Source organism: Cyprinus carpio, chromosome A25, assembly GCF_018340385.1.
Source record: "Cyprinus carpio isolate SPL01 chromosome A25, ASM1834038v1, whole genome shotgun sequence".
In the NCBI taxonomy this organism is placed as follows: domain Eukaryota; kingdom Metazoa; phylum Chordata; class Actinopteri; order Cypriniformes; family Cyprinidae; genus Cyprinus; species Cyprinus carpio.
In genome coordinates, this window is record NC_056596.1 from 11,304,070 (window position 1) to 11,320,438 (window position 16,369).

General features: G+C 34.9%; 1 protein-coding gene across 1 annotated transcript; it reads left to right on the forward strand.

Moving 5' to 3' along the window:
- The first annotated feature begins 600 nt into the window (after nucleotides 1-600).
- On the forward strand, nucleotides 601-14,878 carry LOC109059685 (neuroplastin-like). The gene is made up of 9 exons (XM_042715919.1): nucleotides 601-607; nucleotides 1,920-2,267; nucleotides 3,392-3,611; nucleotides 3,997-4,091; nucleotides 8,403-8,536; nucleotides 9,361-9,634; nucleotides 13,052-13,074; nucleotides 13,276-13,350; nucleotides 13,927-14,878. The coding sequence occupies exons 1-8, from the start codon at nucleotides 601-603 to the stop codon at nucleotides 13,333-13,335; spliced, it is 1,161 nt and encodes a 386-aa protein (XP_042571853.1). The 3' UTR covers nucleotides 13,336-13,350; nucleotides 13,927-14,878.
- Nucleotides 14,879-16,369: the final 1,491 nt, after the last annotated feature.

The window sequence follows — 16,369 nt, forward strand, 5'->3', positions numbered from 1 at the left end:
AGCAGTAGGCTACTGTGTGTAAACATAACTAATAAAATGTTCAGATTAACATGATATTACTGTACAACCAGTAAAAAGCCTTTCTGCATATTTGTTACATAACCTCTAAGGAAACATTCTGTATTAGTTGTGCTATTGATCTTTTGTCTGTTCTTCCTACTATCACAAACTGACTGACTGATTCCACAATACATCCTTAAAACTAAATAAATGATTAGTGCACTAGTCACAATTGTTTTATATTTTTCTCTTCTGCTAGACTTTTTTTTTCTTTATATGGTAAATAAAACGTTTTATGGTGCATTAAAAAAAGGGCAGATGAAAATAGAAATGCCAACAAGACATTAAAATAAATCATAAAATAGTTATTTCTATATGTTGTGAAATGCATACAACAAACACTTATTGCACTATATGACTGTTGACACTTAGCAGGGCAACATATCTGTGAATGCAATCAGCTTTAGACAGCAGTTAATGAGGGGGCGGCAGACATGTATGCAGTATGGTGGGCAGCTCTCCCTCTTCTTAAAGGCCTACCTGCTCAACTACTGTAGAATGCTTCTATGGAAACTGCCTGTCTTATCAGCACACCCACACATGAATAGTGAGATTGCACTGAGGTGCTCGGAATCAGAGTGCTATTGTGACAGCACCGTTTAAAGCTGTGCACTTTGTGTTTTCTGTAGAATCAATTGCGTTATCTTCAAAGTTCAAACCAGTTATGGTCGGAATAGCAGACTGACATTCTAGTCGGCATACTGCAGAAATATGTAGCTTGTGTACTATGCACAGTATGCACATTTTCTGTGTGCATAGAATACCCAGATGAAGTACTAAATTAGCTAAAATGTGCAGTGCAAAATTATACCCCACAATGCAATGCACTTGCCTTGACCTGACTTTCCATTTCCAGTGTGACAAATCAAATATAGTTTTTACTGGATATTTAAATGTACATGCTTATTTCCTCTAGTTTATGATTCATGAATTATTTTAGCTATTTTTTGTTATATATAGATATATTCTGCAAGGATGTATTTTATTATTCAAAAGTGACATTTCAAATAAATGCTGTTCTTTTGAACTTTATAGTCATCAAAGAATCCTGAAAAAAAAAACTAAAATCTAGTATATATATATATATCTAGCATAAATATATTATCATATATAGAATGATTTCTGAAGGATTAAAATGTGACAATATATATATATATAGCACAAATGTTTCATATTAAAATGATTTCTGAAGGATCATGTGACACTGAAGACATCATCACAGGATTATATTATTTTTATTTGTATATGTTTTTTTTGTTTTTTTTTTTAATTAAATACAGCCTTAGTAAGAATAAGAGATCTAACATTAATATATTATTAATTCATTTTATTATTATTTTAAGCCATGTATTGAGTGTTGGACGGAATTTTAAAACTCAATGCTTTAAGATGGAAAAATTATGGTAAAATATAGGTCATATTGGATATTTTACATTACTGCGGTTAGGATAAGGCCCCTGACCTCATTTCATTTCCTATATATATATATATATATATATACACGATTGAATAAATAACTTTTTTTATGCACGTGGTAAAGAATAACTAAATTAAGATCACTAATATCTGATTTCACGAACAAAATGTAATAATCAGTACGCAATCAAACTTAACAGAAACAAAATCAGAAATAAAATTTATCAGTGTCCTAAATGTAAATGCATGTAATGTAAAAGAAAACCTTTTTCATTTTCTCATTCATCAATTGTGCAATTATTCATTTCTTGTTATATTTTTGGTTTGCAATTTGAGTTTAATCTTTTTATGTTTTCTGTTTTCCACCCACTGCCCTCTTACTGTCCTTTTTTCTCTTTATTTGTCATGTTTCCCTGTCTTCCCGCCTCTGTGCCTCCCCTCAGCGGGGTTTGTGAAGTCGCCCCTCTCTGAGACTAAGCTGACGGGCGACACGTTTGAGCTGTACTGTGACGTTGTGGGGAAGCCCACACCTGAGATCCAGTGGTGGTACGCAGAGGTGAACAGGGCCGACAGCTTCTTCCAGTTGTGGGATGGCGCGCGCAGGCAACGCGTGTCCATCAACACGGCGTATGGCGTCAATGGTGTAAGCGTGTTAGCCGTCACTCGCGTCACCATTGAGGATTCTGGGATTTATGAGTGCAGGGCCAGTAATGACCCACGGCGTAACGATTTGCGCCAGAATCCGTCCACTACCTGGATACGAGCCCAGGCAACAGTTTCCGTGTTGCAGAGTGAGTTAAACTGTCCCCACTAGTGGTGTGGCCTAAATAAACCATCCGCCCCCTTGATTTTACCTCCATTTAGTGTAGTGCCGTGGCCAGTGTTCACTGTAGTGATCTTCCCTTTTCCTCTTCTTTTGTTGTAGTCTGTATCCGGAGTACAAAATGGTTAGAGCACCATCCTATTAGATTACTCTTGCCCTTGTAGCTGCTACATATACAGGCAGTGACCTATTTTTGTATTCAGAAAGCCCTTATTAAGTGTAAAATGTCCTTGTCCTCCTTATTTGACCATGAGAATATTACAGTTTCTGTTCCGAGGAATCCATGGAATCTGGTAAGGTACAGTGCTTATCGGTCAGCCGATATATGTTTTTCAATGTCCAATGGCTGATATGGTTGCACTACTCCTTTCCTATAGGACTGTATCATATATGATGTACAGTGGAGTCCAGATGTGTGAGCTCACTATGCTTCCTTATAGAATTCAGTATAAATTATATTATCATAATATAACAGAATGTCTTATGTGAAAAGCTTAACTAAAGCAGGGTTACTATCTATAACTGAAACTAAATCATAATAAAGGCAAATTTTCTCATTTTCCTGTAGTTCAACTTTAAATATTAAAATAAATAAAATAAACTAAAACTAATAAATAAAAAATGATAAAAACAAATGTAAAAAAAAATTATTGTAAATGACAAATACACACGGGAAAATTACTAAAGCGTCAACTAAAATTAAAGTTAAAACAGAAAATGTAAAATAAAACGGTTCAAAAAATTAACAAAAACTATAATAGTGTATCAGTGATGTTATAATAACAATGAACTTTGTTTTAGTATTTGGTTTGTGTTTGTCTGCAGAATCTGAGACGTTTATTAAAATGTTACTTTGTTTTAAATGTCAAAATTCAAAATCCTAAAATCATACAAAACCTTTTATGGTCTCTGACTTTTGGACACCACTGGATATAGCATAGGAAATAAAAGAAAATTATTTTGTCTGTTTAATAATCTTGTCATAATGGTAAACCTCAGAACCATTTTATTCTAAATATGTTTTATATATGTATGTTTTTCTAAATATAATGTATTTTTATCATCTTTTTGTTAATTTATATGTAGTATTTTGATGTAGTATTTCTGTGGCCTTGACCGATACTTCTGTGCTTCCAGAACCATCAATTGAGTCAACGGATCACATGATTCTACCCATGGGTTACCACATCCAACCAATCACGCTTCAGTGCAACCTTACAACTTCCCAAAGCAACCACCATGAGAGCTTCTGGATGAAGAATGGGGAGGAGATCTCTGACACAAGGGGCGAAGCCAAGAACACAGAATACAAGTAGGCATCCAATATAGGCTTCTGCAGTAGGTGTTAAAAATTTGGCATCACCCCAGTTGGCCTTTGTTTTGTAAATGTATTATCTCAGTGACTCTCAGGCTCTGGCTGAGTGTTTGTTGATGCCGCTCTGCTCCGCATTGCTCTAAATCCTGCGCAAGGCCTCGGTCTCTACCAACACGTGTTGCTAATCTCTCTGCCTGACTCCTAATCTAATCAGACTAACCTTTTAGGAACACACTAGTACTGCTAACATTTAACCTGCATTAGATTTGTCTTTACCTGTGGGTGTGTTACTCTGAATCTTTTTATATTATGCCAAGGTACTTCAAAGAACGCCTATGGTATCTTCCATTTAAAAGTTTAATGTGTTTTATCTTTTACGCAGACTTAATAAACCAAGGCCAGATGATTCGGGCGAGTATATGTGTGTGTACACATTCGATTCGGCCCCTGCGGCAAATGCCACTATTGAGGTTAAAGGTAAGATTCCCTCAAAAAAAAAAAACACCATCTAAAAAACAGTGAAATTGAATGGTCACTGGTTTCTTTCTATGACAGGAAGTTTGATTTTCAGTTGATTTGGATGAGTGTTGACATTTCAAACCAGTCTGTGGGGTCAGCCTGTCTTTCTATCTATCTCCTGCACATAACACATGCTGAGTCAGAGCAGAGCTTGGACGCTCACAAAGGCCATGACAGCATGAATGTGAGCTTGGTTTTTGTTCACCAGGCAGTACAGTGTGAATGGTAATAAATTGTTTGCAATATTAATAATTAGTATATAATTATACAATTACCAATATTTTAATAATCATCATCTATTTACCTTTTTTAAAGAAAATTTTTATTTTACATTTTTAATTAGGTTTTCATCAAACTTTTGACTTAAATATATATTTCTGAATCCTGAATAATATTTGTAAATCTGGTTATACAATTCTAGGTCTGAATGTATTTGCAAATCTAAAGATATAGTTATACCTCTGAAAATATAAATGTAAATCATGAATATATAAATGTAAAAGAGTATTTTATGTATGGATTTGTTTATACAATTTTAGGTTTTGTTTGTGTGTGTGTGTGTGTGTGTGTGTGTGTGTGTGTGCGCACAGGCATGTGTGTTTGTGTTCTGTTTTAAATTTATATATCCATGATCATGATTTACATTAATTATAATACATTAATTTTATATATGGGCTGGGCTGATGTCTGGTATACACCCATTGACATATACAACTATTGAAGTTTCTCAGTACAAAAAAAAAAATATATATATATATATATATACATAATATATATTGTGTGTGTGTGTGTGTGTGTGTGTGTGTGTGTGTATATATATCGTGCAAATTAAATTTTGAAATTCTCTACTTATGATAATTCACGAACTAAATAACAGCGATTGGCCAATTAGACCTCGGTACTGTAACAAGCTGCGCACAAGCTGAAGCAAGTGTCCATCATTTTTCGTGCAAAATGGTTCAAGCGCAACTTTTGAAGTTATTTAAAAAGAAAAAATACCCAGGTATGAGTTTTTATGTTTTTATATTCATTATAGAAGCAATGTACTTTTCTGAATATCAGCACATAAATATGCTAATAATTTAATACAACAGTGTAGAGCAAAGCGGTGTTTCGTTCCTCGAATGAATCTGCTTTTGAACGAATCATGTGAGCCAGTGATTTAACGGTCCATTCAGGCCCTGTCCCAAATCGCACCCTAAACCCGCGGTCTTCTTCTGAGTCCCCACTTTCGTGACGTAATGCCGCCTTGACTGTGCGGGCTCGGCGGTAGTGTGGATCGAGGGCGCATAACGGCTGCAAAGAGTCCCCACTTTCGTGACGTATTTTGAATGCTAAAAGACGAATGGGACACTTAAAATTTAATGTACAGACTTCACTTCATGTGGACTTTCGGTCTCGTGGACTTAAATTGTGCATGCTCGCCAAATCTACGAGTCCGTAGGCCGTCCCATTCAGCATTTCAACGCTCTAAAGTGTGCACAGCAGTGCCCCCTTTGTACCCTTGAAGCAGTCTTCCGCGAAGCCTGCATAGATGCAGGCTCCACACACTTTAACTACCCAGGAATCCTTGCGAAATGCCAATCAACGGATGGGAGGAGATTTTGCTAAAGAGCAATTAATGACATGGCTGAGAAGAAAATATTTAAGTGTAGGTATTATTACGGTTTTTATGACCTAGGTGTACATTTTACCAGTTGTTACCTACAGTTTATACAAACATTATGGTTATCGACCAGTGGTTGATATCTCAAACATAATAATAGCGCATTGAATAATATGATCGCATTATGATTCATTAAATAAATAGAACTGAATGTGTGTGCCGAGTGTGCCATTTGGGACAGGCCCACTATGGTCTCGTGTACTTAACGGTCACCCGCACGCAGCTGCCGTTGTAAGTGTTCTGTTTGGGACACGGCCTCACTTGTTTGGTTTCTAATTGAATCAGCCATTTTGAACGAATCGTTTGATTTGAATGATTCAATTAATCATTTATTAAAACAGGGATTTGCTGCCATCTACGGGCGTTTTTATCGTCATCTTTATTTATACACGACAGTCCTAAACCAGCCAAGATGCCAGCTCAAAATCACATTCAGCAAAATATTGTTTAATTAGCAGTATTGACCCAAATTCCTCAATTTCAGATCCCAGCAGAAAAAACAAGAAAAAAGCTTTAAAAAGTTTGTTTTATAATGCTAATTTTTCATTAAATAAAACCCTATTTAAGACAGATTTTGTAATCATTGTGTAAAATTAGCTATGGGACAACCCATAATTGTATTTGGGAAAACCATTCCAAAGTTGTTTGTGTGTGTGTGTGTGTGTGTTTTTTGATATGGTATTTAAGATAGATTTTATTGACCACACCATCCCCCCTGTATATATATATAAATATACGAATTACGAATTGTGAAAAAAATAAATTGAGGGGGGATGGTGAATATATAGATATCCAAATGTACCATATATACCACAATGTCAGGCAGCCCAGATCTCCTTGTGATCATGTGTTTAATAATGGCCTTTAAAGCTCCCAGGCTGTTTGGTTTGTGTGTAAGAGATCATCGGTTGGTAAAGTGCCATGCGGTTTAAGCATGTCCTGGTCACCTCTTTCTGGTTATCCTGCGGTCGGCTCACAGGCACCAGATGGTGGCCTGCATGTCTGAGGGGGTGGGGATGTAAATCTGTCTCTCTTTCTCTTGCTTTTCCTATCTCTTAACTGAGGTATTTGGTGTCATTAGACTGAATTAACCTTTAAAAAGTCTCCTGTCATGATTCATTATTTGACTTTTAAATCACAAAATGTGGATATGATTTACATGTGGATGTTTTTTTGCGTATTTGTGGGGGTACTTGGCATGTGAATAATATGCCTTCTTTTGATGTTAATGCTTCAGTATGGTTCACTCTGTTGGTTTCACTGACTAAGCCTTAGAGATTTGACTGTGAATCATCTCATTATGGTCCTATATATTCAGTGTGTATATTTAACATAACATATACATACATAGTCCTTTGAGATATTATCATATTAGATTTAATATGTCAGTGACAACAGCAAATATATAGTTATATTGTCAATTTGTTAATGTTATTGACTTTGAAGAAGTGCCTTATGCACTTCATATATTAAGTGTCTTAATATATTTTAGAAACACTTTTAAAAACAGTTGTGCTGCATAATATTTTTGTAAAAACCATGATGATTTTTTTCAGGATTATTTGATGAATAGACAGCTCAAAACAAACAGCATTTATGAAAAAATTTAAATCTTCACTGTCACTTTTGATTGAATTAGTGTGTCCTTGTTGAATAAGTATTATTTTTATTTTTTTTTTCAAAAAAATCTTAATGACTTCATACTCATAAATATATCTTACATTTTTATTTTATTAAAAAAAAAAAAATAGGCATGCACAATATATCAATACTTTATCAGTAATCATTCATTTGTCGGATGATACAGAATAAATATTGGTCAATACTGGGTATTTAATTGTTGCCTATTTTTTCTGTATTTACATTTAGATTACTTTGTCATTGTCTAACATTCACTCAAAGTCAACCTGACCTGTAGAAACACTAATAATTTAAATTAATATCCATCTGTCATTCTGTTATAATGTGATACTTGCATTGATTTATTTCTAGCATTTAAAATAACTGATTTTAGTTTTTGCTCTTTTACTTTTAGTTTATTTAAAAAATATACATTTATTTGATAGTGGCTATTATATTTTGGTGCATAATATTAGTGCCTCCCTAGGCTAATTAGTTGTCTTTTGGGCTGTTTAAATAAACCAATAAGATCTCGAACCAGCACTTCACACTCATTTAACCAATTTCAGAAAAGTTACAGCTTTGAATCCTAAGTAATTCATGGGTTAAATGTTAACTTGAATGCACTGTAAATCTCTCTGGGGAAAAAAAGGCCAACTGAATAAATAAATGTGAAGGAGAAAATGTCATTGTTTTCACTGCTCTTAGCATTTTCATCCAAATCGGCTTGTGTGGCAGCACATCAGATCGCTGTGGACTTAAGTTCTTGGTTTATTCCCATGCGTTAGGGCATCATGGTATATTTTCTTAATATTTCCTGATCCGCCTCTAGTTTTCAGCTATATTTATCACACAAACATTGCAAATGACGCAAGAAAATTTGTCCACGCAGTGATTCAAGATCAGGGAGCTTAATAAGGTTTATGCAATGAAATCTGTTCTGATAGTGAAGATCTCACTGTCCTTCTGCTCTCCTCTCATAGCTGCACCAGACATCACGGGGCACAAGCGCAGCGAGAATAAGAATGAGGGTGAGAAAGCTGTCCTCTACTGCAAATCTGTGGGATATCCTTATCCCATGTGGATCTGGCGTAAACTTGATAACGGCATCAGTATGGTATGTTCATTTTAACAAATGGAACAGTCGACCTCTTAGCCTCAAGTTGTTTCAACCCTGTAAAGCACATTAAATAAAAGTTCTAAAATCCATTTTTTTATGGCTCACATAGTATGATATAATGAGTGCTCATACTTGAAAATGAAAAAAGAAAAACACCTAAATTTTATTCAGATGCCCAAACTAAGCAAAAAATATGCAATTCTGGTGCTGATATTTAGTTGGCGAAAAAGTATGATGAAATTCTAATGGCTTGTACTGTAAATCAATGAGATTTTATCAGTATAACAGACTACTTACATAAAGAAATATCAGTTGTCACTATATATATCTCAATTAAATGTCTTAGTAAGATTATATTTGAATGTATAGTTTTATGATCAAAGCTCTGTAGTAGAATACAATGCAATACAGTGATGATTGAGAGACAAACAAAGAAATAATCCTCAAAAGCCTGGTGATCATATTTAATGCTCACATATTAACACGAGTTTTCTTAAAAATGATGTATGGATAATCAAGTAAACCTAAGCTACTTTAAGTGTTTTTAAGTGTTCCTCTTGAAATATAAATAACAATATTACATTCATTCTTACATTTACTTTATAAAACAAAAGGGCGATTTTACAGTTACACTAAAAGGTCTTTAACTCTCCCTTGTATTTTCTGTTACTTGAGCTACCTTCAAATATTTATCATTTAATAAAAAGTAAATATTTTTAATAAGATATACTATTTGAGCATATAATCAGTGGCTTTGCTTCCCTGTCTTTTACGTCTCCTTATCTGTCACCGGTTTTCCTCCCACTCCATCAATCACACAGGATATTGACAACTCCTCTGGACGTTTCTTCATCAGCAGCAAGGATGGCTACACCGAGATGTCCATCATTAACCTAGACATCGCCTCCGACCCTGGAGAGTACGAGTGCAATGCCACTAACACCATCGGCTCCAACTCCATGTTATCAGTTCTGCGTGTCAGGAGCCGCCTGGCCCCACTGTGGCCCCTGCTGGGGGTCCTCGCCGAGATCATCATCCTGGTGCTGATCATCGTCATCTACGAGAAGCGCAAGAAGCCTGATGATGTTCCAGACGGTGAGTTTAAAAGGGTGGGTTACTGTCTCATTATGGACTACTGATGTTAGGCTGATATTTATTTTATAAAAGTGGAGAAGACATCGGCACTTGAAGAGATTTATTTAGCCCAAGACCATCCTAAGCACAGTTTATCTGATATAATACAGCTTCAATGGGCACAAAAGACACAAACGTATGAATGTATTTTCTTTCTAGGAATTACACTTTAAATTAGGGCTGCACGATAATGACAAAAATCATAATTGTGGATTATTCCCTTGAAATTATAATTGCGATTTACATTTAATGAGTTTTGAATAGCTTTATACCATTGTTTGAAGCAACTGCATGCCATATTTTTATATGAAAATAAACAATTTAAAAACAGTCTTCCTGAATCATAATTGTCGTATTTTTTTTCTAGTATTAAGCCTTGATATATTTTTTTTTTGCTAATCACGATTAATAATTTGCTTAATTGTGCAGCCCTACTTTAAATAGATATTGACTGAAAAAAATTGTCACTTTTTGGTCTTATCTCAGGTTTAAAAAAGGGATGCCACTGATGATAAACTTACTGTTCAGTTTGGCGTCAGTAAGATTTAATTATTCATTTTAAGGATTAATTAACTTTGTGTTCATTAAAGAATACTAAATACAAAACGGTGTTTCCACAAAAATATTAAAGGGATGGTTCATCCAAAAATTTAAATTCTGTCATTAATTACTCACCCTCATGTTGTTCCAAACCCATAAGACCTCCATCCATCTTCAGAACACAAATTAAGATATTTTAGATGCATTCTGACAGCTCTCTGACCCTCCCATAAACAACAAGGGTACTACCACGATCAACGTCCAGAAACATAGCAAGGAGATCGGTAAAATAATCCAGGTGACATCAGGGGTTCAACCGTAATATTACGAAGCTACGAAAAAACTTTTTGTGCGCAAAAAAGTATTTCGGAGAGTATCACAGCAAACAGCGTATGTTGTTCTGTGTCAGCTGCGCTACGCAGATAAGTTTTCTACATTGTTTGTGCTTTTGGATTACATTGTTTTTTCTTTGGATTGAACAAAAAACCAACATACACTGTTTGCGTTCAGTGGATACTCTCCAAAATGGCGCTAGGGTGACGCAAAGGAGACGAATTGTTGAATGAAGTCTTTTTTTTTTTTTTTTTTTGTGCACAAAAGGTATTTTCGTAGCTTCGTAATATTACGGTTGAACCCCTGATGTCATATGGATTATTTTACTGATCTCCTTGCTATGTTTCTGGACCTTGATCGTGGTAGTACCCTTGCTGTCTATGGCAGGGTCAGAGAGCTCTCGGGATGCATCAAAAATATCTTAATTTGTGTTCCGAAGATGAACGGAGGTCTTATGGGTTAGGAACGACATGAGGGTGAGTCATTAATGACAGAATTTTAATTTCTGGGTGAACTAACCCTTTAAGCAGTACAACTGTTTTCAACATTCATAATAAAAATGTTTCTTGAGCAGCAAATCATCATATTAGAATGATTTCTGAAGGATTGTGCGACACTGAAGACTGGAGGAATGATGCCCGCCCAGGAATAAATTACATTTGAAAACATCTTTAAATAGTCACGTGGCACTGAAGACTGTCTGTTCAAAATTTATTTTTTTTTTACTGTATTTTTTGATAATGTTTTGGTGTTCAGAAAAGACCGAAGGATAATTATTGTCCTCCTATACATCTCACACAGTTTTCTTCCACTGCGTCACGAACCTTTGACTCAAGTTTATTGGAAAACCACACTCTGTTATCTGATCCTGACCTGGTCTCTTACTTAATAATTCAGTCTGAGGCCATCCTGACCAAACACACACACACACACACACACACACACACTCACGGCTCTTCTCCTGTAGGGCACCTGCGTTAGGTCATCTGGACGCTAATCTGATATTCGAGAGAAATATGACTCTGCAGTGTATGAGTAGGTGGTGGGCAGTGAATTATTTATGTGCGTGGAGGTGTAGTCCCACGCCACTTACAGCTCACCTACACTGCATTGCGAGGGAAAACGAGACTCAGTCAGTCCAGCTCAATGTATTCCTGCCTGCCAATAAATTCACTTTAGCCCTGCCTTTATATAAAACTCTTTATGTTTGAAGACTGTTTAAAGCAATTAAGTTCACTTTGGGATTCAATTATGTTTGCTATTTCTCACCAATCGATATTTCTACCTGACCTAGTTTAGCACATCACAAATGGTGAACGTCTTCCTGAGCTACACAGTGACGTTAAATGGGATGTTGTCTGTCCAGCATCGCCACCTAGTGGTTTTCCTCGGTATTGATTTCATCGTCATAGACAAACGACGAGTTTTGTTTGATTAAAATCTGTAAAAATACAATGTTAGGAATATACATTCAGTTTCAGCTTCGTTTGTGCTACGCATTTTGTGCAGGCGTTTATAATCACTGCACCATTATTTTAGCATTTAATTACTCGTTTAGTGGTTAATATCATTAAGAATTAAAACGTTAACACGTTTCTTTCTCTCTGAATGGCACAACCTAAAACACTGTGGTAAGTGAAAGGCCTGCATGCAGCTTGATTGAACCTACCTTTATTGCCCATAACCACTGTTCTGCTGCATTTTAGTGTGTATATATAAGTCTTGTTTGATTTAGGCTGAAATGAGTTTTTATTTTGCCTTCATTATTGGAATGCTGTCTGTTTTTTGCTGTTTAACCTTCAAATGACCTTCATTTCTGTACATTCTTTTCACTTGAGTCTGTACAAATGCAATCATGTTGGCATGAGCATGAGATTATTCCTTCTATTTCTTTTTTCCTTTCAGTTTGGATTGTTTAAAAAAGCTAGAAATATGTGTGCATATTATATATATATATATATATATATATATATATATATATATATATATATATGTATATATATACGTATATATATATGTATATATATATATATATATATATATATATATATATATATGTATATATATATATATATATATATGCATGCAGCCCATGTAGTGAAAAACTACCTATGTAACCATGTGTATGTATATATATATATATATAATCCTATGTTTATTATATACAAGTCATGTAATATTAAACATATACAGTAGGATCATAGGATGGCTACATAGGTAATTTTTCACTACATGGGCTGCATGGTTTATTAGTTCTTGTACTGTTATATAGTGCAAGCCTTTTAATTACTCACACCAAAGCTGATGGAGCGAAGTCTTTGTTCTGTGTTATTGTACTGTGCAACAATATCCTAAATATTGAAAGACAATATGGCATTGAGTTGTTTTTAGCTACTTAATGCAGTCAGTTTGCGACATTCATTCAATAATGTGAATATTGTGCCAGCTGCAACCATTACAGCCTCAAACTAAAATTGTTTTTGTTTTGCTTCCCATTCTGCCTAGATGACGAACCAGCTGGGCCAATGTAAGTATCAGATTTACATTTTAAATAAGACTTAATATGATGCAACCGATGCCAGCGGATGTGTAATTACTGAATGTATAGAGTATAAATAAAAACAGTGAATGAAGGAAATGTAATTATATACGAGCAAGCGTAAAATGCTGGATCTGTATTTTGAATTGTGACACTCATTCTGACTAATTTTTTATGATTCCACCTTCAAAAAACTAATTCCACCAACAACCACAAAGATAAAAACCTACGTCAGAGAAATACAAACTGATTTCATCATTACAAGGTGAGGATTCAGTTACACTGAGAATATTCATATCAGTTGAACGCAAAACAAGACTGTAAACAGTGCTTATAGTAACAAAGAAATGTAGGCACTATAAGCTACACTTAAAAATGTAGAAATTACCAGAAAGTGTATAAATAAACAGAATAACATATTTTGTTTTATAATTTCATTGCAATGACTTATGCATTTGAAGTGTCAAAAACCTGTATATATGATAATGAACTATTGAGAGTACTTTTTTTTTATTTCACTCTTATCAAATGAGAGAGAACTGTCTATGGTGATTGGAGACACATGAAAGTAGTACCAGTTTATGCAAGTTTCACACTGAATGCGTTTTTGCATTCTGCTGAGCTGCTTTTTTTTTATTGATTTCTATGGAAACATGCTGGACAATCGCGTCTCATGCACACAGCATTCTAAAAACACTACGTTCAAGATAAAAAGTTCAACTTTTAAAAAAACTAATTCTACGGAGCAATGCTAATTTGTGTAAATTAGCACATTTCTCAATCAGTTACTCTTCTGAAACAGCAAAAGCCGCATTATTAACCCACTGTTTGTTGTTTACAGATAAAGATATTCACATCATGACCATATGAACATATGAACATAACCATGAACGGTTCAGCGCATTGGTAACAAATCAAAGGTGGAGGAGTTAAATGGAAGACCGGAAGAAATGAGCACCCGAGGCTTGCCTTATAAATCTGGTGTGGGGAGGACGAGTAAACAGAACGGAACCTGATTCTGAACATTTTCTTGCATGATTGTGTTGCGTTTTCTTTAGAATCTCTTTTATTCAAGTCAACTTTTTCCATGTCGGGCAAAAGTACACAAATAATAATTGCATGCAAGATAATTACTGTTTGATACAGGCTTTTTTGTTTGTGTATTTATGAATGACTTCTGTTCAAGCAAGCCTTTAACTTATCGCAAATATGCCACCACATATGACAGTTTTTGTACAGATGATCATATAACTGTATACCATTTGGTAAGGTGGCATACAATTCTATCAATCAATTAAGGGCTTTGCAAAATGTCCTGCCATGTTTAATTTGTACATGCATTGTACATTGATGTATGAAATCACTTGAAATATCTATAGTTATCTGAATGTTCTTCATACTGATGCACTTATCTCTTCAAATATTCTTGCAAACCAGTGACTTCATTTTATACTTATGTACCTCATCTGTCTCTAAGTCTACATGGCTGATTGCTTTTTATGTATGCATAGTATACAGCATGGCTTTTATTCTATGCAATATCTATACATACAGTAGAACAAACCTTTTTTTAATGTAAGCTTTTGGTTGTGTATAATTAAGCTTAAATATTATATGTTAGCAGAGTGCACTCTCAAACCATGAAAAACAATCCACGTGGTTTAAAACATCACTGCATGAGCTCCTTGCAAATATAAAGGGTCTACTAAGTCAGAATGTGAAGAGAAATTAATATCTCCATTGACCATGGCATAAACATGTCATTTTTAACAATTAAAATATCCAAAGTCAAATGTGTTGTCATTTTTATAAAATGATGCATTATTTTATTTAAACAGTTCAATCTAAACGAAAATGTGCCATCCAATATGTATTTGAGTTTGTATCATCACTGGAACAGATTTGGAGAAATTTAGCATTACATCGCTTGCTCACCAATGAAACCTCTGCAGTGAATGGGTGCCATCAGAATGAGAGTCCAAACAGCTGATAAAAACATAATAATCCACAAGTAATTCAACAGATTTTTATTTTATTTATTTATTTATTTTGCTTCACAAGACATTAATTGATGGACTAGAGTCGTGTGGATTATTGTGATGTTTTTATCAGCTGTTTGGACTCTCATTCTGACGGCACCCATTCACTGCAGAGGATCCATTGGTGAGCAAGTGATGTAATGCTAAATTTCTCCAATTCTGTTCCAATGAAGAAACACACTTGTCTATCTTGGATGGCCTAAAGGTGAGTAAAAATTACAGCAAATTTTCATTTTTGGGGGAACTATTCCTTGAAGATGGGTTTTTATTATTGGTAATTAATCAGTGTGCATATGCAAACAAAATACTAGCAAAGAAGGACACTTGCAAAATATTACAAGCTAAAAATATTCAAGCCTTCCGCAAAGTGCAACTTACACAAGGTTGCACTGTTTACAAAAAAAAGTAGATACAATCTGCCTCAGTATGAACATCTTTGTGTGGGTGTTTGTGTTTAAAGGTTAAAAAATCCTCCTAGCATAGGGTTGGCACTGTTATGCTTGCAGTCCTAAAAGAAATATGTCTGTGCACCAGAGGGGGGCATTGCTGACCAAGGCTGAATCTTCAGACACTCTAAACACTTAATAAATGTCTCTAGACATTTATTTCCACTCCCTTACCCTCTAAATTTTCAGTTATAGACATTGCACCAAAAATGAGCTGTGCAACAGTATTTGGATGTGCTAATTACATAAGTATTATCATCTACTCGTATTATTAGCTGTTTCATTTAAACCATATGTCTGTAGTGTAAATATCCATTTTATTGCATTAATGTGTTTTATATAGCACATTACTGCAAAATAGAGCATTAATGTTCTGTCAGAGAGATGTGAGAGCCATTTTAAGATGAAGCTCATTAATATGACCTGCACACTGTAAATCCATACAAAGATTACAAGGTGAAATAAGCTGACTGAGTTACAATGGTATTCAACAGCAGGTTACCGTACAACAGAATGAAAGATGATATTTTCATACACACAAAAATCATATCCACACAGAATAATCTTACAGTTGTTTCTCCACCATAGCCATAGGGATGGATGATTCCTGGAAAGGCGGTGATTGTCACAATGCATTTTCTGCTCAAAAAGCAGAAAGCTGTCTTTGCCCAGGCACTTACAGAATATAGTGCCATTATTCTCTCAGTATCTAGTTTCATCAGATCACTTGGTGCCCTGACTTCACCATCTGACATATGTTGTATCCGGGCCACACAGTAAAAACCATATTAGATGAACC

What these genes read in the sequence shown, in the direction of transcription:
- LOC109059685 (XM_042715919.1), top strand. An exon ending in TGCCACTATTGAGGTTAAAG is followed by an intron (nt 4,092 to 8,402) that starts GTAAGATTCCCT and finishes CTCCTCTCATAG; the next exon opens with CTGCACCAGACATCACGGGG. An exon ending in ACGAACCAGCTGGGCCAATG is followed by an intron (nt 13,075 to 13,275) that starts TAAGTATCAGAT and finishes TTCCACCTTCAA; the next exon opens with AAAACTAATTCCACCAACAA.